The sequence below is a fragment of the Odocoileus virginianus genome, chromosome 17, assembly GCF_023699985.2.
Source record: "Odocoileus virginianus isolate 20LAN1187 ecotype Illinois chromosome 17, Ovbor_1.2, whole genome shotgun sequence".
In the NCBI taxonomy this organism is placed as follows: domain Eukaryota; kingdom Metazoa; phylum Chordata; class Mammalia; order Artiodactyla; family Cervidae; genus Odocoileus; species Odocoileus virginianus.
In genome coordinates this window covers 41,465,134-41,490,395 of record NC_069690.1, presented here as the reverse complement: position 1 = coordinate 41,490,395, position 25,262 = coordinate 41,465,134, and the positions used below count along the sequence as shown (strand labels likewise).

General features: G+C 55.1%; 4 protein-coding genes across 31 annotated transcripts in view; 2 read left to right on the top strand and 2 right to left on the bottom strand.

Moving 5' to 3' along the window:
- Positions 1 to 5,994, top strand: part of MAP3K3 (mitogen-activated protein kinase kinase kinase 3) — a 58,038-nt gene extending 52,044 nt beyond the window's left edge. For all 4 annotated transcript variants that reach the window (XM_020875241.2, XM_020875240.2, XM_020875243.2 and 1 more), the window contains 6 exons: positions 262 to 453; positions 976 to 1,124; positions 1,729 to 1,860; positions 2,342 to 2,471; positions 2,830 to 3,007; positions 4,217 to 5,994. In XM_020875241.2, the coding sequence (XP_020730900.1) occupies positions 262 to 453; positions 976 to 1,124; positions 1,729 to 1,860; positions 2,342 to 2,471; positions 2,830 to 3,007; positions 4,217 to 4,445 (1,010 nt within the window). In that variant the 3' untranslated portion in view covers positions 4,446 to 5,994. The remainder of the gene's footprint in view (positions 1 to 261; positions 454 to 975; positions 1,125 to 1,728; positions 1,861 to 2,341; positions 2,472 to 2,829; positions 3,008 to 4,216) is intronic.
- A 2,322-nt stretch (positions 5,995 to 8,316) lies between these two features.
- Positions 8,317 to 10,623, bottom strand: LIMD2 (LIM domain containing 2). Its single transcript, XM_020875239.2, has 5 exons — positions 10,514 to 10,623; positions 9,669 to 9,766; positions 9,439 to 9,483; positions 9,219 to 9,358; positions 8,317 to 9,144 (listed from the first exon to the last, which is right to left on the bottom strand). The coding sequence occupies exons 2-5, from the start codon at positions 9,711 to 9,713 to the stop codon at positions 8,985 to 8,987; spliced, it is 390 nt and encodes a 129-aa protein (XP_020730898.1). The 5' UTR covers positions 9,714 to 9,766; positions 10,514 to 10,623; the 3' UTR covers positions 8,317 to 8,984.
- On the top strand, positions 9,991 to 11,351 carry LOC110125892 (basic salivary proline-rich protein 4-like). The gene is made up of 2 exons (XM_020875251.2): positions 9,991 to 10,379; positions 10,445 to 11,351. The coding sequence occupies exons 1-2, from the start codon at positions 9,991 to 9,993 to the stop codon at positions 11,349 to 11,351; spliced, it is 1,296 nt and encodes a 431-aa protein (XP_020730910.2).
- A 1,693-nt stretch (positions 11,352 to 13,044) lies between these two features.
- The window catches only part of STRADA (STE20 related adaptor alpha), a 28,389-nt gene continuing 16,171 nt past the window's right edge, over positions 13,045 to 25,262 (bottom strand). For 24 of the 25 annotated variants that reach the window (XM_070479521.1, XM_070479534.1, XM_070479520.1 and 21 more), the window contains 9 exons: positions 22,287 to 22,389; positions 21,674 to 21,795; positions 20,119 to 20,227; positions 19,889 to 20,012; positions 17,666 to 17,837; positions 17,026 to 17,130; positions 14,731 to 14,972; positions 14,416 to 14,458; positions 13,045 to 13,947 (listed from right to left, as the gene is read on the bottom strand). In XM_070479521.1, coding sequence (XP_070335622.1) covers positions 13,795 to 13,947; positions 14,416 to 14,458; positions 14,731 to 14,972; positions 17,026 to 17,130; positions 17,666 to 17,837; positions 19,889 to 20,012; positions 20,119 to 20,227; positions 21,674 to 21,795; positions 22,287 to 22,389 — 1,173 coding nt within the window. In that variant the 3' untranslated portion in view covers positions 13,045 to 13,794. Of the gene's footprint in view, positions 13,948 to 14,415; positions 14,459 to 14,730; positions 14,996 to 17,025; positions 17,131 to 17,665; positions 17,838 to 19,888; positions 20,013 to 20,118; positions 20,228 to 21,673; positions 21,796 to 22,286; positions 22,390 to 25,262 lie in introns of those variants that run through there. The other variant, XM_070479536.1, reaches the window with a different exon arrangement.

Genomic DNA, 25,262 nt, shown 5'->3' with positions numbered 1-25,262 from the left:
GATTGGCCCCACGGGTGTTGTGGGGCATGAGGGCCAGCCCTGCACTTTCCCTTTGGCTGGCTTTCCCTAAACCCCCTGGCTGCTTGCTGATTCCTGCTTTTGTCCTGATCCTCAGGATGCTTGAGACATCAGCCATTCTGGCCAGAGTCGGGTGGGAGGGAAGAGAAGATGGACTGGAGCTGGTGTTATGACCTGGTTGGCACATTTGGCCTTGCGGTCAGGGCGCTGACTTGCTCTACTCTGGCCCCTGCACCCCTTCAGGCAGAAGAACGTTTCCCCGAATACGGCGTCATCAAGGCAACCTGTTCACCCTGGTGCCCTCTAGCCGCTCCCTGAGCACAAACGGCGAGAACATGGGCCTGGCAGTGCAGTACCTGGACCCCCGAGGGCGCCTGCGGAGCGCCGACAGCGAGAACGCCCTCTCTGTGCAGGAGAGGAGTGTGCCCACCAAGTGTGAGGAGTGGGCCTGGCTGGGGAGGGCTTGCCTGGGGGATGCTCAGGGCTGGGGGCCAGCGAGTCCCCTGGGCTGTCGGGCTTGGTGGGTGCCTACCCTGGCCCATTCGTACCCAGGGGAAGAGCCTGAGGGGGCAGCAGATCCCCTGGACCTTGGTCCTCACTCCACTGTTGTGTGATGAGCCACTCCTCTCTGGCCTTTAGTTTCTCCATGTTTAAATGAAGAGCAGTCTCCTTAATCCCTGACATAATGAGCTGTCTGGGGGCCTTGGAAGTATAAAGGTGTTTGATCAGTTCAGATAAGCATTTAACTGTGATTTTAGCCAGTCCTCTGCTTATCAGGGCATGGGCCTTGAGGTCTGATTGGCCAGGGCCCTGAGCCTGTTCCAGGTGAGGGTGGAGATGCTGTGCTGAGGTATGATGACACCTGGTGAGGGGCAGCTCGGGCCCTCGGACAATGAGGTGGGATATCGGGAAATAAGTGCATGAACTCTAATGCTCTTTCCTCCTGTTCTCCTGTAGCTCCCAGTGCCCCTATTAATTGGCGCCGGGGGAAGCTCCTAGGCCAGGGTGCCTTTGGCAGGGTCTATTTGTGCTATGACGTGGACACAGGACGAGAACTTGCTTCCAAGCAGGTGCAGTTTGACCCAGACAGTCCTGAGACAAGCAAGGTACTGCCTTCCCTACGATCTGACTTCCAATTCCTCCTTCTCAGCAAAATGCCTGTCTTGTTGCATAGACTAATTGCTTGAGATGCTACAGGTTGTTTCTCCCATCATTCTTCCTCCCAAACTCCTTTACCATCTACCCCAGTCCTAGGAAGAGATTAGTTGGTGTCAAAGTGCCTAGCCGCCCAGACTGGTTTGGATGGCCAGTGCCACACAAGCAGCTCCTGCCCCCCACCTCAGCAGACAGATGCCGCTTTCCCAGCCCCTGAGCCAGGAAGGAGCCTGTCTTTGGAGCTTAGCTTTGGCTGTGGCCTTCACTCCAGTTTGAGTGGACAAATTCAGCAGTTATCTGAACTCCTTAGCTGCGCCCACAAATCCATCTCCCACCCCACCGTCTGCTGTCTTCCAGCATGGGAATGCCCCATCCCACAGCTTAGCCAGCATTGTGGGCAAGGGCCAGACAGTTGAGACATTCCCTGTTTTCTCCAGTTGAAGTTCCCACGGCACATGGGCTCCTCTGAGGCCACTGACTAGGGCAAGCTGAGCTGATGCCAGGCAGGTAGAACTGAGGCCCGCAAGCCTCGGTGACCACTGGGCCCCTTCCCAGGAGGTGAGTGCTCTGGAGTGCGAGATCCAGTTGCTGAAGAATTTGCAGCATGAGCGCATAGTGCAGTACTATGGCTGCCTGCGGGACCGCGCCGAGAAGACTCTGACCATCTTCATGGAGTACATGCCAGGGGTATGTGCCCTGTGACGCAGGCGGACATGCAAGAGAGGGACTGTCGTGGGGCTGAGGCTGTGGAGGAGGGGTCCCTTTGACATGAGTCTGGTTACCTGAGAGTCCAGAGGCTCCAGGGGAAAAGCGAGGCAGGAGCAGGACATGGAGTCAGCAGGCCCTGCATCTGGCTGCAGTGATGCTGTGGGGTGAGAATTGTCCCAGGCTCCCCTGACCTGAGGCTTACAGGGCAGCTGCACTATCCAGTAGGTACTGCCTTTACCTGGAGCACACAGACCTCCCTTCTGGGTTTGGGTCACCCTGGCTTGAGGGAAGGGCTGTCTCATACTTTTCTCCAAGCTGCCTGACGGCCCTTAGCATGGTGCCTGGCCTGCATTAATGGGGACTGGACCTCACTCCCTTGCTGAACACTGGGGGCTGGAAATAGCCTTGCCCTCTTCCCGCCTCCTTCCTACAGTGACCGCTCTGACTCCTGTGACTTTAGGGTTCAGTGAAAGACCAGCTGAAGGCCTATGGTGCTCTGACAGAGAGCGTGACCCGGAAGTACACCCGGCAGATACTGGAAGGCATGTCCTACTTGCACAGCAACATGATTGTTCACCGGGACATCAAGGGTGAGCGGGGCAGGCTGTGGGCTCGCCATGACCTAGGAACTCGGGGACTCTCCACCTGGTTGTTGTGAACTTTCTGAAACGTGAAATCCTAATGGCTTCCTTGGGGGCTGGTGTAAAGATCAGTTCAGTGATTTGGAAAAACACAGCGAAGGGCTCTGCAGATGCTAGCTGTGGTGATGACTGTTCGCTGCTGTAGATGCCTCCCACCACTAGCCTGTTAGCTCTGTGTGGTTCAGTTCCAGCTCATGAGGCCCCCATCCTACCCAGCAGCCCTTTGGACTGGGAGGGAGGGACAGAAGGAGGATGGCGGCAAGTGCCAGGGGTCCAGGGCTGCAGCCTCTGCTCTTTCATGCCTTAGGAGCCAACATCCTGCGAGATTCTGCTGGAAATGTGAAGCTGGGGGACTTTGGGGCCAGCAAGCGCCTGCAAACCATTTGCATGTCTGGCACGGGCATGCGCTCAGTCACTGGCACTCCCTACTGGATGAGCCCCGAGGTGATCAGCGGTGAGGGCTACGGAAGGAAGGCAGACGTGTGGTGAGTGTGCTGGGGATGTGCTGGGACCCCCGTCTCCTGGTCTGGGCTATAGTGGCTCCAGTTTAGAAATGGGGCTGAGGGCTCTGCAGTGTGGCAAGAGTGAGGATTGGCCTCTGGCCAGTGAGGCCAGGTTGCAGGCTCCATGTGGGCAGGGGTGGTAGTGTCTGCAGCAGTACACACAGCAGATGTGTTGTCTTTTCACTCTGAACAGCAACTATTCTTGCTGAGAGCTTAGGCCATGGAAAACATCCCTGGGGTGTTTGCTAAATGCTTGAAAGAACTCGGATCCCATCTGAAGGCCTGGATGGATATCTAAGCAGTAGTAGTAGGCTTCAGTTCCCTCTCCTAGTGCTCAGATGGCCTGCAGCTGCTCTAATTTTGTGTCCATCCTCTGAAAGGGCCTGAAAGTTATGAGAGCATCACTTCCTCTTAGAATGTTACTGGGGGGGGGGGGGGGGGGGCAGAATAGTGGTCCCTGAAGATGTCCATATCCTAATCCCAAAGGGATGAGTAAGTGTTACCTAATGTGACAGTAGGGCCTTTGCAGACATGATTTTTAAGAATTTTTGAAATGGGGAGATGATCCTGGATTATCCAGATGGGCCCAGTATACTCACAAAGGTCCTTATAAAAGCGAGGCAGGAGATTAGAGTGAGTAGTAAGAGGTGTGACAAAGGAAACAAGAGGTTGGAGTGAGACAAGAAAGGAGCCATGAGCCGAGAACGCAGGCAGCCTCTAAGAGTGGGAAGAGGCCAGGAGACGGGCTTTCCCCTGAGAGCCTCCACAAGGAACTGTCCCAAGTGGCACACCGACTTCAGCCCAGTGAGACTGCCCTTAGACGTCTGACCTCCACAGCAGTAATGCACTTAGGCTGCTTTTTTATGCCACTGGGTTCATGGTCACTGTTAGAGCAGCAGTAGGAAACCAGTACCGTTATTTCAGAGCACTTTCTACACATGCTCAGTGGTTCCCCCGATATCAGGAAGCAGCCGGGTGGGTGCAGGTTGACGAAGCCCATGTGGAAGAAGTTAACGGGGCTGTGAAACCTCTTCTGGCTGTGGGGGCCCTCTTCAAGGGTGTTCACCTCCAGCCTGGCCCATCCTGCCTCAGTGTGTTTCGAGAAAGGCACCTCCTTTCACAACTGTGTGCGGGGCGACTGGGAGCTTGGGGCTGGCTGTTGGGTGACGCAGGGGTTCTCTCTCTCTCCAGGAGCCTGGGCTGCACGGTGGTGGAGATGCTGACAGAGAAACCACCTTGGGCAGAGTATGAAGCTATGGCCGCCATTTTCAAGATCGCCACCCAGCCCACCAACCCTCAGCTGCCCTCCCACATCTCTGAACACGGCCGGGACTTCCTGAGGCGCATTTTTGTGGAGGCCCGCCAGAGACCTTCGGCCGAGGAGCTGCTCACACACCACTTTGCACAGCTTGTGTACTGAGCTCTCAAGGCCACACTGTTGCCGGCCGCCCCTTCTGCATGGGCGAGGGGCTGCTGAGGGGCTCAGCAAAGTTGGGCCATGGACCACGGAGCTGAGTCCGGCCAGCGTTGTCTGTGCCCTTTTGCTGCTGGGGCCCGGGGCCAGGGAGGGCGGCTGCAGCCTCATGGACTGGGAGCCCCCAGCCTGCCAGACCCGAAGCACCAGCGTCCTCAGCTCAGCCTGGAGGGGAAGGAGCTGGAACAGTGTGCGAAGCACCCAGGGCCCCACCCTGGGGGCTGTGTCTTGACATGGCCATCAGCACCAGACCCCAGAGAGTCTGGGGCACAGGATGGACACAAGGGTCTGAATAGTGTTACTTTCATTCAGAGTGTTACTTTGTTTCTCCTCCCCATGTCTGGAGACCACCAGGGCATCTCTGGGCTGATGAGCCCACCCAAGCCTGAGGTAAAGCCCAGCACCCCACAGCCAATGGAGAGCAGAGGCCTGGGCGGCCCTCTCCCTGGAGCCCCAGGCCAGCTTTGCCAGCCCCTGTCCTTTACCAAAGATGAATGAAGCAACTGTTATGCTGCCTTATTCAGGGAAGGAGGAGCCTGTCCTGCCTGCCCCAATGACCCTGCCCCCCCACCACACACCCTCAAGCAGGGGCCTAAGATGTGGAACTGCCCCCATTGAGGGGAGACCCAGTTCTGTCAATGCAATTGTTTGTGTTTTACAAGTTGGAGTCACTCTTATGCTGTACCCAGTTTCTAAACTGGCAACTTCGTGTGCCCTCTGGGCTCTGAGTACCCCTGCTGTGGGCTGGGGCCTTGGGCCAGATTGGAAAGAGCTGAGGGTCATGGCCCCAGGCCTTGTGCTCCTGGCTGGCACCTCTTCCCCCACTGGAGCAGAGAAGACGACAGACAATACGGTGAGGGCATCTGAGCCGGCTGGCTACCCTGAGTGGAGCGTCCCGCAGAGCCGGGGAGTTGTATCAGGCTGTCTGCGGGTTGTGACCTGCTAGGCCAGAGCTCTGCCTGGTGGAAGGGAGAGCCTGTGTGATGCCACCACCTGTGTCGGGAACCTCCAGCTCTGTTCCTCCATGGCCAGCCTCACCCATCCCCACGAGGTCTCAGCTTCTTTCCCTTCTCGCTCCCCTGGGGGTGGAATGGCAGCAGGGCTCGGGGAGCCAGTATCTTCAAGCAGCTTAGAGTCGGCCTTACTTACCTCAGCCTGGGCGCTGGTCCTTTCTTCCGGCCCCTCCCCTCCAAAATGTGCCTATTGCTAGAGCTCCTCCCTCTCAACACCCAGTTTCCTTGGGAGTTGTTGTTAAAAGAGAAAAAAAAAAAAAAAAGCCAGTGCCCAGGGATGGGTGTCTCCAAGGAGCTGGGGATTCGTGCCAGGCAGCTCATTGCCAGCCATGCCCACTCCCCCACGGGCACCAGAACAAGCCAAAGCCTTCGTTGTATGTTGACGATGCACTTTTATGAATGTAGTTTCTATCGCTGTTTTTAGCCTTTTCACATCATGTAATGTGAGGCCTTGTACTTGTTAATTTATATCTCAGATCATATTTGATGGTTTTTATATATATCAATTCTAGACTGTTACAGGTGATGGACGCCTCAAGAGAGAGAAGATCAAACGAAAGCAGCTGGTTTTGCAGGAATGTGTGTTGCACGGTGCCAGTTGGGCCTGGGCCTCTGTTTCCATCCTCGCCCCCAAGGGCCTCCATCAGGCACCCCAGCCAGGCCCTCTGAAGACAGTGAGTGTATGCTCCTGCCTCCACCTCGGCTCTTGCCCAGGGAGGGGACTGGCCCCTTGTCTCGACCAAAGCTGCTGATTGGCAGCTCGGCCTCTCCACAACCCCGTCCTGATGGCTGTAGCATTCTTCTTGGGCCCACACCCCAATCCCCAGTCCCCGACTCCAACAGGAAAGTGGTGCCGGTGCCAGATGAGACGACTCTGTCCCAGGTTCAGGCTCTCACAGAGCCCCACCCCCGGGGTCTTACCTCACAGGGAATGTGTTCTTAAAAATGAATTTGCCAACAAGCCAACAAATCCTACACTCCAAAAAAACAAGACCCTGATTTTTTTTTTTTTTTTTGTGCCAAAAACTGTGGACATGCTGGCTCAGCATCCTCAGGACCAAGCTGTTGCTTAATTTTAATTTATTGTTTTTTTTTTTTTAATTAAATAATCCAGATGAAAAGTTGTGGGGCCTAGGATGGCCTGGCCCAAAGGATCTGAAGGGCCATCTCCTAGCAGCCCCAGGCTGGCTGTGGGAAGGGCCATGCCACCATTTGCTTATCATTCCGTGGGGTATTTCGGCCTTGGCCAACCCAACATGGAGAGGCCAGGGCTGGGGACAGTCCACTCTCCACTGCCCTCCTGCCCACCCCAGCTCTGTGAGTCTGAATTGTGGAACGTGCAGAAGAACCTGCAGCCATAGTTATTTGACTATATCTTGACCGAGGGCTTGCAGTGCAAAGCCAGGCCAGTGTCGTGCATTACTTACAATAAAAGGGATCATTTATACCCAAGGGGTCCTGTGGCAGTGCTTTTGGTTGTGGGGTGGAGGCAATAAGTGTTTACCTGGGAAAAGCCAGGTTATGCTGCCTGTCAACAAGCTTGCATCCCTCAGCAGAGAACTTGAAATGATTCCCAGAGGGGTCCTGGGCACTGCTAGCTCAGAGGTGACGCCCTCTCTTCCTCCCCAGCTCCTCGGCGCTTTACTGAGGGTGGTCCTACCACAGCTGACTTCCTGAGGTGACACTGTCAGCTCACCCAACTTGAGCTTCACCGTGGCTCAGTTCCCAGGACCTCTGTGGGATCCACTAGTCCTCCTAGCCCCGGGATGTCCTTGCCGGCCGAAGTCACATCCTTGTGAGGCAGGTACTGCCACAAGCCACCTCTGCTGGCTCTTCTTGGGTGACCTGATGCTGTTGCTTAGCTCTGGGTAGAGGAAGACCAACCTCGTCCCCAGCTGAGGCCTCTGGTGCAGAAGTTAGAGCTGCCCTGAGTGAGGCGCTCCGCATTCCCCTCATGCTCTGAGGACCCAGGCTCAGAGTGCCTACTCTGCTTCCTGTTGGCTCTGTCACTTCCAGGGCAACACAGCACAGTGGCCTATCTACCACTGGAGTTTGAGGCCCTGCTTCCTACCCTGTTCTGTGGGCACGAGGTCACTTAGGAACTTAAGGACTTGTACAGGGTTAGGGTCAGGTAATCCCCTAGGAGTCTGCCCTCTTGTTCTGCCAGTTTACACAGTCCAGTCAGCTGGGGGAAACCAGGACAGTTGGGTCTGGGGCAGGACAGTCCCGACTTCTTGTCTGTATTCTCCTGAGGGGTGGGGTCTTAGGTTCTTGTTTGTGTCACTGTAATCTTGTCCCCAAGAGAAGAAGAGCCATTTCTCTGACTGCTTGAGATGGTGACCATGACTGCCCCATTCCCTGAGCTGGAAAAGTGGGAGAGACACCCTGAAGGGGCACTCTGACTCCTTGCTGGGGAAAGGGCACAAAGACTAAGCCCTGGACACAACTTGTTGGATCTGCTGGTTCGCCCATCCCTTCCTGATTTCCAGGACAAAGAAGATCTGGGTAAGGACTCAGCACCATCACCCACTGACGGCCCGACCTTGGGCAGCACAGGCTGAGAGACCCAGTGGGGTTCAGTCCTCAAACTCGCTGAGTTTGACATGGAGAGACCTGGTTGGGAAGAACACCCCCTTTTCTCAGGCTGCCTGATAAGATCCCTGACACCCATCACCCTAACCACCAGCCCCCACCACCAGTCAAGGCCAGGAATGTGTTGGCCTGATGCTGTTCCCCTTCACCTCTGTGTAGTGTGTCCCTGCCACAAACCGCACCCCCCAGTCGGCCACATAATAGAGTCAGAATCTGTCGAAACATGTTTAAAATAGGATTGATTACAACAGTCAAAACCGGCAGAAGTGGGAGGAGGGGGAATGTGGCCCCGCCAGCACCCCCCCCCAGTCCCCGTGGCTCAGCCTGGTGGAGGCTTTCCCTTCCACTGCTTCCGCACTGTGGGATGGTTCTGGCCCTGACAGGCACGCCCTGCCTCACCTCTGCAGGTGGAGGGGGCCCAGAGCTGTTCCAGTTCCCCTCTCCCTACACTGGGCCCCGGGGGACATTTGGAGAGGCCCAGCAGGGGGCACCCTGGCTCACCTTCCTCCAGTCTCCATGGCTCAGGACCAGGCTAAGGGCAGAGGTAGATGGGGAGACGTGGGGGCCACATAGGCCCCTGGGTGGCAGTGAGGGAGCTTGGGACCCTGAGGGGGCATGCTGACTCCTTGCTGGAGAAAAGGCACCTAGATAGGGAAGCTGAGTTTGAGGGCCTCCCAGGGGGGCCCTGGGGTGAGGTGGGGTAGGCTGAAAGAAACAGGAAGTAGGGTGGTGAGCAAACCCCAATCCTGGTTCCTGAACCCCCACCGGCTGAGGAAGAAGGAATCTGGGAGCAAAGCCCTGCCCCTGCAACCCTCTGCCTGAGCAAAATGGCCTCATCCCCTTTCCACCCTCACCCGGGGCCGGGCAGTCCAGAGGGGCCTCAGGCTGTCTTGGTGCCGGGGTCCACCTCCTTGTGGGCCCAGAGCTCCTTGTGCTGCTTCCGGCCGAAGCCTTCGTCGTAGTTGCCTTTGCTCTTAAACAGCTGCTGAAAGTGGGGCTTGCAGTAGAATTCCCCGTGCAGTGCCGCGTAGCTGCCCAGGCTGCAGAAGCAGAACACTGTGGTCAGGTCAGGCCAGGTCAGGAGGGCTGGGGCGGGGTCAGGGCGGGGGCGCACCTGAGCTTGGTGTGACAGTGCTTGCAGCAGAAGCAAGAGCTGTGGAAAATGAGCTTGTCGGCCACCAGTCGCTCCATGGGGTACACGGTCTTCTGGCAGGAGGCGCAGGTCTCCTTCACCTGAGCCCGAAGGCTGAAGGACTGTTCCGGGAGAGACTCCATCAGGGGCCTGACCGGCGCCCACCCCTTCCTCCCCGCACAGCCCAGCCCCAGGGCCCTACCTTGGAGCGCTGAACCGTGCTGCTGGAACCGCCACCTTTGGCTTCCTGAGGGAGAGGGCCGTGGGGCAGGGTCAGTTGAGGAGGGCTCTAGACCATCACCAGCCCAGATCCCAGGGACACTCAAGGGGGAAGGGGAGGGAGGCCGGCAAACAGGCCGCTCCTCGTCCCTTCACGCTCGGGCCAGACACCTGCGGGGATGGAGTGCCCTCCCACCCCGGCTGATCACCTACATGGGAGGGGGTGGCCTGGGCGGCGGCTCCGGCGGCCTGGAACATGGCTCGTTGGAGGCGATGGAGGCCCCGAGTGGAGACGCGGCACCCGCTGGGTTCTGCAAGGGGAAGTCGGTTGGGAGGGCCCTACAAGCCCTTCCCAGCCCGCAGGGTGGGGGTAGGGGTGTTTACAGGCAGGGGGCTGGGGGGCTGTGGTTGGGACTTTCCCTAAGTCATTTCCTGTTGCTCTGGGTCTTGCCACTTCCGCCCCTCACCCACCCCCCGCTTCGCCCGCTCGGGCCCCACGCGGCTCCCCAGGGGGCAGGGGTCCCTGAGTGGAACCATGTGTCCCGGGAGGAGCGGAGTTAGCGGGCAGCGGCTGGGGGAGGGGCTCCGCGCAGCCGCCCGAACGCTTCGCGGACCCAGACGCCGCCTGGCGCGAGGGGAGGTCAGAGGAGGGCGGACCCACTGGGGCCACAGCCAAAAGCGGCTGCCCCGGCCTGACCCCGGCCCGAAGCTGCCCAGTGCGGGGCCTCGGGTACGCTCCGTTCGGCGGGCCCAGCCCCTGGACAGCGCCCGCGGGCTGGGCCATCCGCCCCGCCCCGCCGAGCCGCCGCCCGCTCCTCCTCTCCGAACCTGCGTGGACCGGACCCCAGACCCAGGACCCCGGCGGGCCCGGCCTCAGGGACCTCGGCCCCGCTCGGGGGGCGGACGCCGGCCTCGGGACCCCGGGCGAGAGCGACAGACTGAGACGCTCGGCGTCGGGACCCCGTGGGCGGCGGCCCTTACCCCCACAGCCCCCACCTGGGCCGCCCGAATCGCAAGCCGGAGGCCGGCCCCTCCCCCGGCCCGCCCGCGGGTCTCACCGGGCCCCGGCCTGGGCTGCGGGACGGGGGTCGGTCTCCGGGGAAAGCCTCGGTGCGAGGAGCGTGCGGGGGCGAGCTGCCGCCGCTGCCAGTGGTCCCCGAGCGGCCGCGGCCGCCGCCGTCTCACCGCGGCACCGCCCCCGCCGGCCCCCGCCCCGCGCCCGCCCATTGGCTCCGCCGCGCCCGGTGCCGCCTCCGGGGCCCCGGCGCCGCCGCCGACCCCCTTTCTGCGCTTTGTCTTCCCCTCGCTCGCGTTCCCCGCCTTTGTCTGCCCCCCGCGCTGACCCCGCGCTCCGCACCGCCCCTCGGACTTCGCGCTCGCCCGCCTCGCGAAACCCGCCGCCCCGTCGGCCAGCTCTGGACCGAGGCAGGGACCGGAGCCGAAGGGTCCGCGCCGGAGGCCTCGGGGCAGGAACGAGTACAGGTGGAGACTCGCGTGACAAATGGCGCTCCCGACGAGGCGGCGGCAAAGAATAACCGGGCGCGCCTGGGCTTTTGGCTGCTTCCATTTCCCGGCTCCGTGGGCCCTGCCGGAGTCCCCGCGCGGCTCCCACGCCCCTCCTCGGGCGCCGAGTCCGCCCGCTGTCAGGGGCGCCCCGCACGGCCGCCGAGATGGCAGGGGCGGCCGGGCACGCGATCCCGCCCCGCGAGGCTCAACCCCGCCGCAGGGAGGGCCCCCTCGGCCACCAGCCCTCAGCCCCTTCTGGCGCCTGGCGGCCTGCGCCTGCGGTGCCCGTTGCAGCGGCCCTCGCGAGGCCGCCTTCCCAAAGCGCCTCTGTGGTCCGACTTTGTGGGCTTAGTCACCCCCACTCCCGGCTCCAGCGGGCACCCCCTCTAGGGAAAGATTTCCATCCTTCAAACAAGCAAACCTGGGTTCATCCAAACCTCATTTGACACAGGGAGCGGGGCCTGAGGATTTGAAGTGACTTGTTCCAGTAACAGAGACGAGCGGCAGGGTTGGCGTCAAGAGGCTGGGCCTCCGGACCCCTGCCCCGTGGCCAAGCCGGTGGACACCGCAAGTCCCGGGTACACGAGGCCGGGAGCCTAACTCCTCAGCTCCGCGAGGAGCACAGGGGAGCCTGTCCCCGTGGCATCTCTGCAGGGACACCAGGGACTGCTGAGCCATCTGGCTGAAAGCTGTTTCACAAAGCACAGCCCTAAACATAGCTCCTGCCCACACAGTGGCAGGGACAGAAAGAGCGGCTCCACAGCGAGGCCCACACACTTGTCAGGAACAAACGGCATCGGGTGCCCCAGCCCCAGGCCGTTCCCATGGCTGCCTCAGGGCACCCTCCTTGTGGTTCGCTTTTCTCCTCAGCCCCCTGTCCCTCTTTGGAGGAAGATTTACTTTCCGGTTGAGCTGCAGCCCTCAGGCCTCCCCGGATGGGGTGCGTGAGAACTGAAACTGTTAAGGGCCCTCTCTTTTCCAACTGAGCTCCCACACCTGTCTGTCTTCAGATTCTCAAGGGGGTTGGGGTGATGTGAGAAAGGTGAAGCCCGCGGAAGTGTGGGGAGCAGCGCTGGGCTAGCCCCTGGGCACCGCCTGGCCCCTTGGCCCTGCCCAGGACCATCCGTGTGCCGAGCTGCAGCAGTTCCCACAGAATCAGCACTCTGCGTGCTAAGGATGAGCTGATGGCAAGGTGAAGCAAGCAAACCAGAGGAAAGAAAACAAGCTGATAATGGTGTGAAGAAAAGGGAACTTGAGGTTTAAAGAAGAAAAAAAAAAAAAACAAACTGGGCAGGAGGGTTGGAAATAAATGTGAGCTGGCCTGCTCACTCCCTCCATTTCAGGGTTCCCCACTCCCTCCAGGGTGCTGCCTTCTCCTTAACCCCTGTAACTGGGGAAGAGTTATTTGTTTTCAAAGTGGTGTTATAGTTTCTCAGGAAAGGGAAAGCGAGGGCATACGATGGGGTGAAGCAGCTACAGGGAAGGGAGGGAGGGGCACTTCCTTGGTCTGACATTTGAAGAGCCAGAGCTCGCTAGAGGGGCACCCACCCCGTGGGATGGGGATGGGTAGGGGAAGGGGCCTGGCCAGGGTGCATGCAGGCCAGGAGGAAGCACCGTGGAGGAGACCCAGGTCATCCTGACCCCTGGCCCAGACGGAGGGGAGGACCAGGTCTGGGTCTTAGGTTACCTGCTCTCTGAGTATTAGTTTCCAAGGTAAGGAGACACCACGAGTCCTGTTGCAAAACAATCCCATTCACCTCCTTTCCTGCCAAAAGGGAGCCTCTTCTGCCTGGCCTCCGCTGGCCCAGACGTGGTCCTAAGGCAGGGCCAGCACTCAGACCTCAGACCCTTCCTGCTCCAAAGTGTTTTGATAGCTACAGGCCAAAATGGTCCCAACATCAGATAGTTAGACAAATCTATCATGGGTTTGAAATGAAATGTGTATTGTAAGGCTGTCTTATGAAGGAGGTCACTGCTATGGCTCCATGGGCATGCATGGAAATGCTCTCAGATGGCAGAAGCCAGGGCGGGATGACTTGTGTCTGAGCCTGCGTGGCCAATGCACAATGATGTCACTCTCCAGTGGATTCTCTGGAACTTTTTAATTTGTTCTGGCAACGAAACTAACATGGCATAAGAACTTAAGCCCCTCAGGCTGGGCAGCACCAAGGCAGCCAGCAGCATTCTCAGTTAGATGGACTCCTGGTGGGAAAGGAAGGAGCTACCCAGATGAACCAAGGGAAGGTTTCTGGGGTCAGGGGCCGAGTGAAAGGAGGATGGACCACCCCAGCCTTAATCTAGTGCTTAAAGAGAAAAAAATACCCTGTCCTTCAGTTATTAGGGAGACCTGGGGAAACGGTTGGGCGGGGGGGGGGGGGGGGGGGGGGGGTCCCTCCATGAACCTATAGGATCTGAGAGTAGGGGAGAAGAATGGAACTAGGCTGATGAGAGAGCCGGCATGGGAATAAGTCACACAGCTCCCCAGGCGAGTCTAACCCTGGGCTTGAACTTCACAGCCCCCACGGCCAGAATAGGACAATGTCTCTTCCTTCTGCAGAGGTCAGGTCGCCTGAGCTCATAGGACAGGGAATGTTAGATTTCTGGCCCCTCCCGATCCCTGGGTGTTGGGGCTCCCTTGTGTCTCAGAAGCCTTGAAGCAGTAAAGTTTCTCTCCAAGAGTTGCCTTTCCAGTCCCTAAGCAGCCAACTCTCCTGGTGGAAATGTCCTTTCTGCCTCATCTGCCCTCAGGAGGGTGGCAATGTGGCCAGCCCTCGGGAAGGGTCCCAGAGGCGCACGCAGCCCAGGATGGAGAACATGCACCTTCTTCAGAGGCTCAGAACTCCCAGTCATCCACCTCCAGCTCTTCCAGGTTTGTTACCAGGCCGAAGATCCCACTGTGATCCTGAGACTGTCTGCCTTCAAAAGTAGTGATGGGGGTGACAGGTCGGAGTAACTCAGGCAGAGCCTCCGAGGCACGTCGTTTGATCTGGGGAAGGAGAGAGAGTTGCGGGTGGATCCTGTTGCTTTGAGCCTCAGGACATGGTGGGGCAAGGGACCATGGCTCAGGAACAGACAGGCTGCTGCAGGCAGCAGGGGAGAGGAAGGATCAGCGCCTTTAATGGGCTTTAGAAACATGGTCATGTCTGACCCTTCGGGAAAATGAAAGTGTTAGTCATGCGCTGACTCTTGCCACCCCATGGACTGTAGCCTGCAAGGCTCCTCTGTCCATGGAATTCTCCAGGCAAGAATGCTGGAGTGGGTAGCTATTCCCTTCTCCAGGGGATCTTCCGACCCAAGGACTGAACCCGGGTCTCCCACCCTGCAGGCAGATTCTTGACCATCTGAGCCTCCTCCAGGGAGGAGACACTATCTAAAGACCCGAAACTAAGGGGACTGAGGGTGGCTAAGGCCACAAGCAAGGCGAACCACCACGGGCCCAGGGAGGCTACTGCACCTGCTTGAAGAACGAGTGGCCCAGGAGCGCGCTGGCACTTGGTCTGCGGAGGAAGGAGAGACCAGCATCACCCCATGCCGTTTCCAGAATACTGCTACTGCCGCCTTACCCTCAAGTGCCCCCTCCTGCCCTTGGCTCCCCAAGAAACTACAGCCAGAGTGACCCAGGCCGGCTTCCTGACAAACCCTGTGCCACCCGCTCCTGCTGTGGGGACTTCAGACTCCTCCGGGGAACCCAGCCCTTCCCAGGACAGAAGTGTCCTCTCCAGCCCCTGCCGGCTTCCCCCAAGGCCCACCCCAAGCCCGGCAGGAGCACCTCATGTCCGGGTTGCGCTGAAGGCACTGCTCCACGAAGTGGTGGAAGTGGGGCGAGAAGGTGCGGTGGTAGGGGTGGGAGGGCGAGTCGCCGTTGGAGGCCCTGGGGGTGCTGGGGGCCAGGCTCTCGCTCAGGCCCGAGTTGGCTGCTGAGCGCGAGGTGCTCATGGTCAGCTCCTCGGCAGGGATGGTGCTGGTGTCCAGCAGGCAGGGCACCGAGCCGTTCAGCTTCTCCAGCAGCATCTGGGGAGGACAGCCAGGGCCGGCTGGAGGGGCCCCCAGAAGGACCCCAGAGTTCCCTCACAAGTCCACTTTCCCCAAACACATGAGTGATTCGGGGGCAGCAGAGACAGAAGTGGGAAAAGGCCTGTCACTGTCTTACTTTGATTTTCTCGACTCTGTACCTAGACAGACATCCACATCCTCCTGTCCAGTCCACCAGAGCTCATCCATCTGCGAGACTCACTTTTCTGAAACATGCATCTGATGCTATCACTCCTGTGCTCAGAAGCCTTTGACAATTCTCCACATGCCCTAGGACAGGAACATGACACCCTGGCCTGGCCCACAAAGTCCCTCGTGACCTGCCTGGGCTTCCTTCTCCAGCCATGCCACCTAGCAGCCCTGCAGAAGCACTCATACTTCAGCCACACATCTCCTGTCCTCAGATTCTGTTCTTTCTTGACTGGGTCTGTCACAGGCTGTTCCCTCTGCTGAAAAGCTTCTTTCCACTGGAAGCTCCCATTCTTCACCTGCTGCTGCTGCTGCTGCTGCTAAGTTGCTTCAGCTGTGTCCGACTCTGTGCGACCCCATAGACGGCAGCCCACCAGGCTCCCCCGTCCCTGGGATTCTCCAGGCAAGAACACTGGAGTGGGTTGCCATTTCCTTCAATGTATGAAAGTGAAAAGTCAAAGTGAAGTCGCTCAGTTGTGTTCCACTCCTGGTGACCCCAAGGCCTACCAGGTTCCTCCGTCCATGGGATTTTCCAGGCAAGAGTACTGGAGTGGGGTGCCATTGCCTATTCTTCACCTAGTTAATTCCTATTTGCCTTCAAGTCTCAAGTGTCCCCTCCCTGAAGCCTCCCCGGGTTCCCTTCTCTAGAGCTGCCCTCTGGCCACTCTCCAGCCGCCCCTGTCTCCACGGGGCAGGCCATCTGTGGGTTCAAGGAGAGGCTTACTCAGTGGGCACAACCCCGCCCCTGTCCCCCCCACCTCCTCCCAGGTCTAGATCATGCTCCAGGAACTTGGGCCCCAGGTAATTCTTGCCCAAATGACCCAAGTCCACTTCCTGGACTTGGCAAGACCTGGATAAGTCTCTTCCCTGAGTCCAGCTCCAAGGGAGACAATGCAGACTCCTGGGTGCATGTGTGCCGAGAAGCCAAGGGCAGCAGGCAAGTTCAAAGGGGCGTGAACAGGGTGGGAGGTGGAGAGAGGTTCAAGAAGGAGTGAACCTGTGTACACCGATGGCTGATTCATGCTAATGTACGGCAGAAACCAACACACTATTGTAAAGCAATTATTCTCCAGCTAAAAATAAGTAAATTAAAAAAAGCAGGGGGAGCATGAACAGAAGGAGGCTGAAGGTTGCAAAGGTATGGACTGGAACGTGGTAGCACTGAACCTAAGAAGTCTAATTCTAAGTTAGAAATCGGCCTTCTACACTATCACCAACTCAATGGACATGAACTTGAGCAAACTCCGGGAGATAGTGGAGGACAGGGAAGCCTGGTGTGTGGCAGTTCATGGGTTGCAAAGAGCTGGACATGACTTAGTATCTGAAGAACAACAGCTTCCAGGTATACTGATCAAAGTAAAAAACAAAACATACTTTATAAACTTAAAAAATTTCTCAGGGACTTTCCTGGCGGTCCAGTTGGTTAAGACCACACTTCTACTGCAAGGGGCATGGGTTCAACCCCTGGCTGGGGAACTAGGATCCTACATGCCATGTGATGCAGCCAAAAATTGGGAGGAAAAAATGTCAGCTTAAAAGTAAAAAAAGACTCCTGGTATGTGGGCTCCAGGCCTGTGATTATGAGCAGTGCTTGCTTCTGTGACCCCCACCTCCCAGGCTCCATTTCCACTGCAGTTATCACAGACACAAGTAAATGGTTACACAACTACCCCCCCCCTGCCCTCCCACACACACACACACACTGGGGCTCTTGAAGGAAAAGCCTGGGTTGTTCATCCTAGCATCTCGGGCTGGTGTCCAGAGTGTGGCAGGTCCTCAGTAAGCATTTGTGGGAGGCAGACAGGAAAGGAGGACAGAAGGAGATCCCTGGCTGCAGGCTCACCTGGGTGGCAGGCATGTCCTTAAAGGGGACGTGGCCATTGGCCAGCTCACAGGCTGTGATTCCCACGCTGTAGATGTCAGACTTGGCATCATAACCCTGGAGATTCTGTATCAGGAGAGAAGAGCCACAGGTCACTCCACTGGAGCCTTGGTTGTTGTTCTTAGACAAAGAAGCAGGTGGAAACTGTCCCCAAATCGGGATGAGCTGCGAGGCTTCCCTCACCTGTACACTCAGGAGTCACTGCTATTTCAGGAGGAATGAGTGTCTGGCTGAAGCCATGTGAGAGCAGGAGGAAGTGCTCTGCTTAGCGTAGGGATGCAGAGAGAGCACCAAATGCTTGAAAATTTGCTTCCCATAAGATGCTTCCCGTAAGATGGGAGCATCTCTGAAGGGAATCTGAATGCAGCTCAGGACCCACCAGGGGTAATGACATCACCTTCCAGGGACACAGCACACCTGTGCTGCGAGGGGCCTCCCAGGTCTACCGGCCAACAGGGGAGCCTGCTCTCCAAGAACCCCCTACTCCGCTCAGAAGCAGAGGGCGCCCCCCATCCCTAGAACTTCCTGAAGGCCTCCTGGGGGTGGGGGGGGGTATCACGAGTCAGTGGGGGCGGGGGCTCCTGAGATCCAGGGCACCGACCTGCTGGAGGACCTCCGGGCTGAGCCAGGGCAGAACCTTGATACTGTACTTGGGGAAGTCGTGGACCACACGCTGCCGCTGCCCGTGGCTGATCATGCTGAGGTTGCTGCGTAAACCCGACAGGTAGACCTTCCCATCGGCGGAGATCAGAACGTGGCTGGCTTTGACGCTCCTGCGGGGTAGGCGGTGTGTGTCACCAGGCGGCAGGGGAGGCCCTCACAGCACAAACCTTTGTCTTCACACACTAGACCGTCAGCTGTCTCCCGTGGGGCGTGTATTATACACAAACATGGAGATTATTGCTTCCCTGGTGGCTCAGTGTTAAAGAATCCACCTGCCAAGCAGGAGACTCAGGTTTGATCCCTGGGTCAGGAAGACCCCCTGGAGAAGGAAATGGCAACCCACTCCAGTATTCCTGTCTGAGAAATCCCATGGATAGAAGAGCCTGGTGGGTTACGGTCCATGGGACTGCAAAAGAGTCGGATGTGACTTAGCCACTAAACAAAATATACATACATATGTGAGTACAGATATACATATATATTATATATACATGAACATGTATTTTTGTGAAAAATTTCAAACATACGTAAAGAGAAAAAACATCATGACCCCATTTACACATGACCAGGTTTTAAAACTTATCTATGTTTTGTTCAAGTTCTCTTTTATGCTCACAGACCACTGCTTCCTCTAGTGTCTTCCTCCACTGCCTTTAATCTGTACTTTCTGTTTGTAGGTGTTCTCATAAAGTGGATTACTGTTTCGCACGCATCTTCTGTTCTGACCTCATGGTACTGTATTAGGCAGCCCATGTTTCAGGGTTATGTTTCTGAGCCCCATTGTGTTGCCAATGGTATACACCTCACTGTTGCTTTTAATTGCTACCTGCACTCTGGAAGGGGGTCTGACATTTACTAATCCATTCTTCTAGGAAGGGGCACTCGTGTTGTCTCTAACCAGCACGAATGTGAACACAGATGTCTATACACACAGCCCCGGAGGTGCCTGTGGGAGGGCTTCTTTGGGGGGTGCACCCAGAGGGCAGCCGGCACCAACGGCCCCGGTTCTGAGTGACCCTGACTGGCTGCATGGGGCCACCTTCTACCATCTGGATGGGAGACCCACCTCCTCACCACACTGGTCCTCACCCAGCCTCTGAATCCCTGCCAGGGCCCCCACAGGCATAAGGTGACATCACCTTGTTTTCATTTGATTTTCTGACTCTTGCTGAGTCACGTCTGACTCTTTGTGACCCCATGGGCTATAGCCCGGCAGGCTCCTCTGCCCATAGGATTTCCCAGGCAAGAATACTGGAGTGGGGTGCCATTTCCTACTTCTGGGGATCTTCCCAACCCAGGGACCAAACCTGAGTCTCTTAGGTCTCCTGCATTGGCAGGCGGGTTCTTTACCACTGCGCCACTTGAGAAGCCTCGCAAGAATGTCTGTTCATATGACCATTATTAGTCTTTTGGGTTTTCTCTTGTATAAACTTCATATCCTTTGCTCATTTTTCTATTGCTTTGCTATCCTTTTCTTATGGATTCACAAAATCGGTTTTGGACAAGATGAACAGCTTCCACACTCTAACTCCTTTCTTAACTTTGTCCCTGGTGCCCTGTATTGGAGAGAAAGCTTTAATCGTGATATAATCAAATCGAATCCATCCTTTTTTTTTTTTTTGCCTTAATGGTTTGTGTGTATAAAACATTTAGAAGTTATGGTACGCCTCGGGTCACAAAAATATTTCCTTGCGTTTCCTTCTATGTAAGCCTAGAGCTTGCATTTAGGCCTTGAAAACATCTGCACGTGGAATTAGGGAGAGGTCCTGGTTGTATCATCTTCTCTACCCCGAACTGCTTCTCCCCGACACCATCTCCTGAGCAATCTGTCTTTTCCTGAGCCTCCCAGCTGAGAGCTGACTCGAGGGAAAGCACACCCCAGCAGGGGTGCCCCAAGGAGGGAGGGGGTGGGTGCAGAGGCCCACGTTGGATAGTCGGTCCCCTCACACAGTACTCAGGAAAAAGCTGCTTGGTAAAGAGAAAGTCAGCAGCTTCACATGGACAGGGCAAATGATCCGCACCCCCAGCAGAGGCACGGACAGGACTCGCGCCTCGATTTAACCTCTGGCTTCACTGACTTCAACCTTCAACCATTTCTTTGGGGGCTGACGACCCCAGACACGGCTCTTGTAAAGGGTGAGAGGCCTGCGGAAGCAAGCACCTGTGCACGTAGCCCATGTGGTGGATGTAGTCCAGGGCCTTGAGCGCCCCCTGCAGGATGTAAGCGATGGCCAGCTCGCTCATGCCGTCCATGAAGTGCGTGCAGATGAGGTCCTTGGCCGAGCCTGAGGGAGAGGCCGGAAGGGACAGGGAAGGCGGTAGCGCATGAGCGAGCTGCCTGCCGGCAGAGTGCTCAGAACCCCTCTCCGCCAGGACCCCCTGCCCACTCACCGTATGCCATGAACGACGTGACGACCCACAGCTCATTGTCGGCAATGAAGGTGGCTCCGTAGGGCAGGATGTTGGGGTGGCTGAAGAGTTTAGAGACGTGGAGTTCCCCCTGCAAGCATTGGTGAGCCGCAGTCAGAACCAGGGGGCAGCGACTGCCCTGGTGGTCCTGTGGCTGAGACTCCACACTCCACAACGCCAGGGGCCCAGGTTTGATCCCTGGTCAGGGAACTCAATCTCACATGTCGCAACTTACAGTTCACATGCTGCAACTAAAAGAGGCTGCATGCTGCAACTAGGACCTGGTACAGCCAAATAAATATTAAAAAAGAACCAAGGGGCACCGAGGAGAATGCGCAACATGATGGTGGCAGCGTGGACACTACTGGAAGCTAGGATCCCAGGAGGAGCCGGGACTGGGATTAGAAGCCAGGCTCTGCTGTCTCTGTAGGGAAATCAGCCCTGCTCCACCAGCTTCTGCCTAACTCTGGCTCTGCCAGCCAATCCTAAAGGGCCTGAAAACCATTCCCCACTGCCAGGGCAACTGCTGAGCCAGCAGAGGGTGGCAGTGCACTGCCTCGCAGACATGAAAACAAACTGCAGACTGAAGACTTGGGAAGTTAAAAGCTTAGCTCAACTTCAAGGGCCAAGGCACAGAACTCCTCTTTAAGATAATAATACAACAACAAAAAATGTTTTCCTATTACAAAGGAAAGTGTTGTTAGAAATGGAAACATGGAAACAGTGCATTAAGAACAACTACTGAACATCAGAAGAGATTTCTCCAGCAACCTCAGGTTGAGAGCTCCCTTCCTCAGAAGCAGCTATAGAAAGCATAAGACTGATGGAATTCTAAAGTAAATTTGGACAAAAGATGTGGAAAAAAATTGGACAAAAGAACTGCAGAAACTCCAGGGTCCTGGCCTCTGGGAAATGAGCCAAGTCCAAACAGCCAGCCCCTTCTAACCTATCCACAGCTCTATAGAATGAAGAAAAGAATCACAGAGCCCAATGCGCTCTCAAACAAACTCAGGTATGTTTTTTTCCAAATAACTGAGCTAGGATTAACTTTCTCTCCCACCCTGAGACCTACAAAACTACTCTGAACATATGAACTGGTATTAGAGCACCTTCGGATGAGTTGAATTCAGAAAAACGCTGTAATTGAAGAAGGGAAAGGGGCCCAACCAACTGTACTTAAAATACACCGACTCAGGCCCTTGTCCCTGCACCAGAAAAGACTGTCTGTGTGTGGAGTTTGTCACTTACTAGTGTGTGTGACCAGGGGCGAGTTCCTTAGCCTTGCTGAATGATAGATACATGAATAAAGGAGCCACAAGGAGTCTCTAGAGAAGAGGGAAATATACATTGGGCTGAGCAGTGCTACAGAATCCTTAACACCAAATGTCCAAGATTCTTCACTGATAGCTTCCTTAACTTCTTGGCTTGGTCTACCTTCGTTTCCTGCCAGCTATTTCAGAAGACAGATGTAAACATGCCTTGTAGTTACTACTGGGACTAAGAGCCCACCCTCCAAGTGTCAATCATTTCTGATTACCTGTAAGAACGTCACCATCTCATTGGAGCAAGCCTCGAGGTTAATCCTTCGTACCGTCACATACTCCCCCGTTGGTCTGTACCTTGCTAGATTCACTGTCATCAGGTCCTCGAATCCTTTGCCTAAAAGAAGGCCGTAAACAGGGACAAGAGCAACACCAGTTTTCATCTTCTTTAAAGAGACTTGATTTTAGAATGAATATATGTATATGAGTAACTGAAATGCTTTGCTATACACCTGACATTAACACAATGTTGGAAATCAACTATTCACCAATTTAAAAAAAAAGACTTGATTTTAAAAGAAAATTCAAGTTAGAACTTTCACTTCTCTTATGTCCATCAGTTCCTTCTCAGACAACTATTCTAACTGATGATGGCCCAGGACACCAGGAGTGTGCAGGAAAAAACTGAAAAAGAGCTCCTCTCCTGAAAATGTGATTGATCTCTTTCTCCATACCTTGAAGAAGAAAACCACAAAAGACCCTGCCCAAAAAAGCCAGTTTTGTCACCACACATCCTGCTAACTGGCTGACAGCTTCTGGCACACATTCATCTGAGGATGCTGAAAAGACCACCGCGGTCCCCTGGCGCATGACAGTCCTGGACATTACCTATAACAGTGAGCAGCTCATAACACCCTCCCTCTGGCAGGAAGCTACTCATGATCTCCGGCTTAGAGAAGGATGCTATCGACTCTGAGCTCGCCTCATTGGTCTAAAGGAAAAGAAAAACAGGTTAGTGAGAGAAACTTGGGGGCAGGGGCGGGAGTGGGGAAGATGGTAATTCAGACCCACAAGGAGACTGGCATCTAAACAAACATACAAATTTGGAGTGTGGAGCAAAGAAACAATTTCAGCACTGTTTGGTGAGAAAGGTAAAGTAAAACCTCAGCAGTTCAGTGCAGTCACTAGCACTAATATTAAGAGTACGTGTGAGGGCTAACTACAAATAGGGGTGGGGATGAGGGCCAGGTGTAGTTGACAGTTGATTTGCTTGTCCTTCCCAACAACTGGCTCATCTCATAGCTAAAAGCTGTGGCTTTAGCTGGCTCACAGCTAAAAGCTCTGAAATTCTTACCTGGTAAAGGATGTCCAGAGAAAAGCTTATTTAGAAAAGAGAAGGGAGATGGGTGGGTAGGGGGTTCTCTTGGATGTCCAGCTGCAAGAAGGGCCCTATTTTTAACATCCTGATGAAAAAAAATCCCAAAGATCAAATATTGAATCTCACTACTGGCCATAAGAGGCTCCCTCATTAACAAACCAAGAGGCCAGCCAAGGGATTTCCCTGGCAGTCCAGTGGCTAAGATGCCGAGCTCCCAATGCAGGGGACCCAGGTTCAATCCCTAGTCAGGGAACTAGATCCCATAGGCCACAGCTAAGAGTTTGCATGCCACAACTAAGACCCCGTACAGCAAAATTAATTAATTTTAAAAAAAGAGGCCAGACCAGTCACTCCCTTCCAAGGGAAGCTAGAAAACAGCAAACACATGGGGCTACGGGCAGGGAACAGAGCCATCAGGTCTTGGCCATCATCCCAGGGAGCAGAAGGGACCCACTCCCCAGGCTCTGTGCACTTCAGCTGCAGATGAAGCTGGGTCTCAGCCACTTCGGATGCGGGCATCACAGGTGAGGTCCTGATGGGGAAATGCCCAAAAAAGTAAACAGCAGGCCAATAGCTCTTCCTTCAGTTCAATAGGCTCAGTGTCCTTCTTCCAGATCTAAATTAATCTGTATGATTTAGGGACTATCAGCACTTTTCTCCTGGATCCTCTTTTCCTCAGATGTGTGTCTAACTGAAACAAAGACTCTTAGACCAGCTTGTATTTCATAGGCTGCATTCATAAACCTGCCTTCTGGTTAGGAAAAGGTCTTCGAAGACTCAGAGGCTCTTGGCTCAGCATGAGCCAGCAGAGTGTGTGAGCTGAGAAACGTTCTGGCATGCTGGTATCACCTTGTGGAGGGTCCCTGACGTTTGAAACACATCTGCTTTCAAAACAACTGATGCTGCTGGTGGTGCAAGAAACCAAATGGGGTTTTGTCTCCAGCAGCGCTTACACTAAGAGGAACCCAGTCAAGCAAAGTTGAGTCTTGTCAGCAAAGTGTAGTTTTCATTTAATCGACTTTATATGTCTAAGATTCACTTATATTGGTGTATTTAACCATACTGTGTAATATTCATCTTATGACCAACTCCAGTCTATCCTTCCAATGCTGATGGGCTTTTGGGGTTACTTTTCAGTCTGCTATTATGAACTGTGCTACTAAAAACACACTCGAATGGGTCCCTTGACACATACATGCAGGAGTTATGCCAAAGCTTATACTGATGAGTGGAACTGGAGGTCAGAGAGTATATGAACATTTGACTTCAGGAGAAAAATGCCAAACTGGTTTCTAAAAAGGTTACATCAGTTTACACTCTCGCCAGCAAGACTCTCCCTCTTGTCGACCCAGCTTTTCCTCAACACTTGGTATATTTGGACTTAATTTTTGTCAGTCTCTCTGTGGGTTTGATTTACATTTCTGACTGCTAATGAAGTTGAGCATGTTTTCATGTATTTATTGGCCATGTGGATTTTCTCCAGAGTGAAAATGCCTCTGTCTCTTGTCCATTTTTTGTTTTTCCCCCATTCTTCTACAATTTTTTGATTTCCCCAAAGTACACCCCAGGGAACACTGATCCTGGCAGTTAATGCATAAAAAACAGTCTACACATCCAGTTAAGTTACAACATGCAGCATACTCCTTCTCATGGACAATCACAAGGGATGCACGCATGTTAAAGGCTTTGAGAAGTTCTGTAGTTTGACAAAGACTAACACTGTTTAACCTAACATATTTCTCAAAGATGCCTTGTGTGTCTCACATCTGTTAAATCTGGGGGAAGATAATTCGGGGAAGGGAAGCAAAACATATGGGATAATGCTAAGACTCAAGGCTTAGGGGCCAGGGAGAGGCTGAACTTGACCTCAGTCTGTCACTTGTGCTGTGACCCTGGGCAAGTCCCTCTGACCCCTGGGATCTCAGTGATCTCATCAGTGGAATAATTCCCACTTCACAGAGTGGCTGTGACAATGAGATGAGATGTGATGAAACGTACAGAGCTCAGCGCTGCCTAGTGGATCACAGGTACTCAGTAAACATGAATTCTGTTCTCCCTCTCCTGCTGTCTACTTGTTGGTCATTCTCCTGTTCTACAAAGAAGATGGAGAAAACAGAGACTCCTAAATAGAGCTCGAGCCGCGGTTAAGGCTGGTTTGCTTTTGGTTTTTGCATGTAGCTGTACTTTCAGATGCTCTGAAAACAGATTCCAGGATCACTTAACAGCCACTGCAGCTTCTTCAGAGTCTCATCTGCAGACCAGACACCGGTTACTACATGTCAGGTGCCTCAAGCAGCTGAGAGAGATTCAGACCATCAAGGAACAAAACGGAGTAGCAATCTGAGCCAAAAGCCTACGTGGAGAGCTCAAGGAGGCAACCCCCAGCTGTGGAGAATCTCACCGGCAGGGTGCGCTCATCGAGGAGAGAGCCATCCTAACCATGAACCTGGAACCCGCTACGCATATTCTCCCTCTGCTTCACTGTC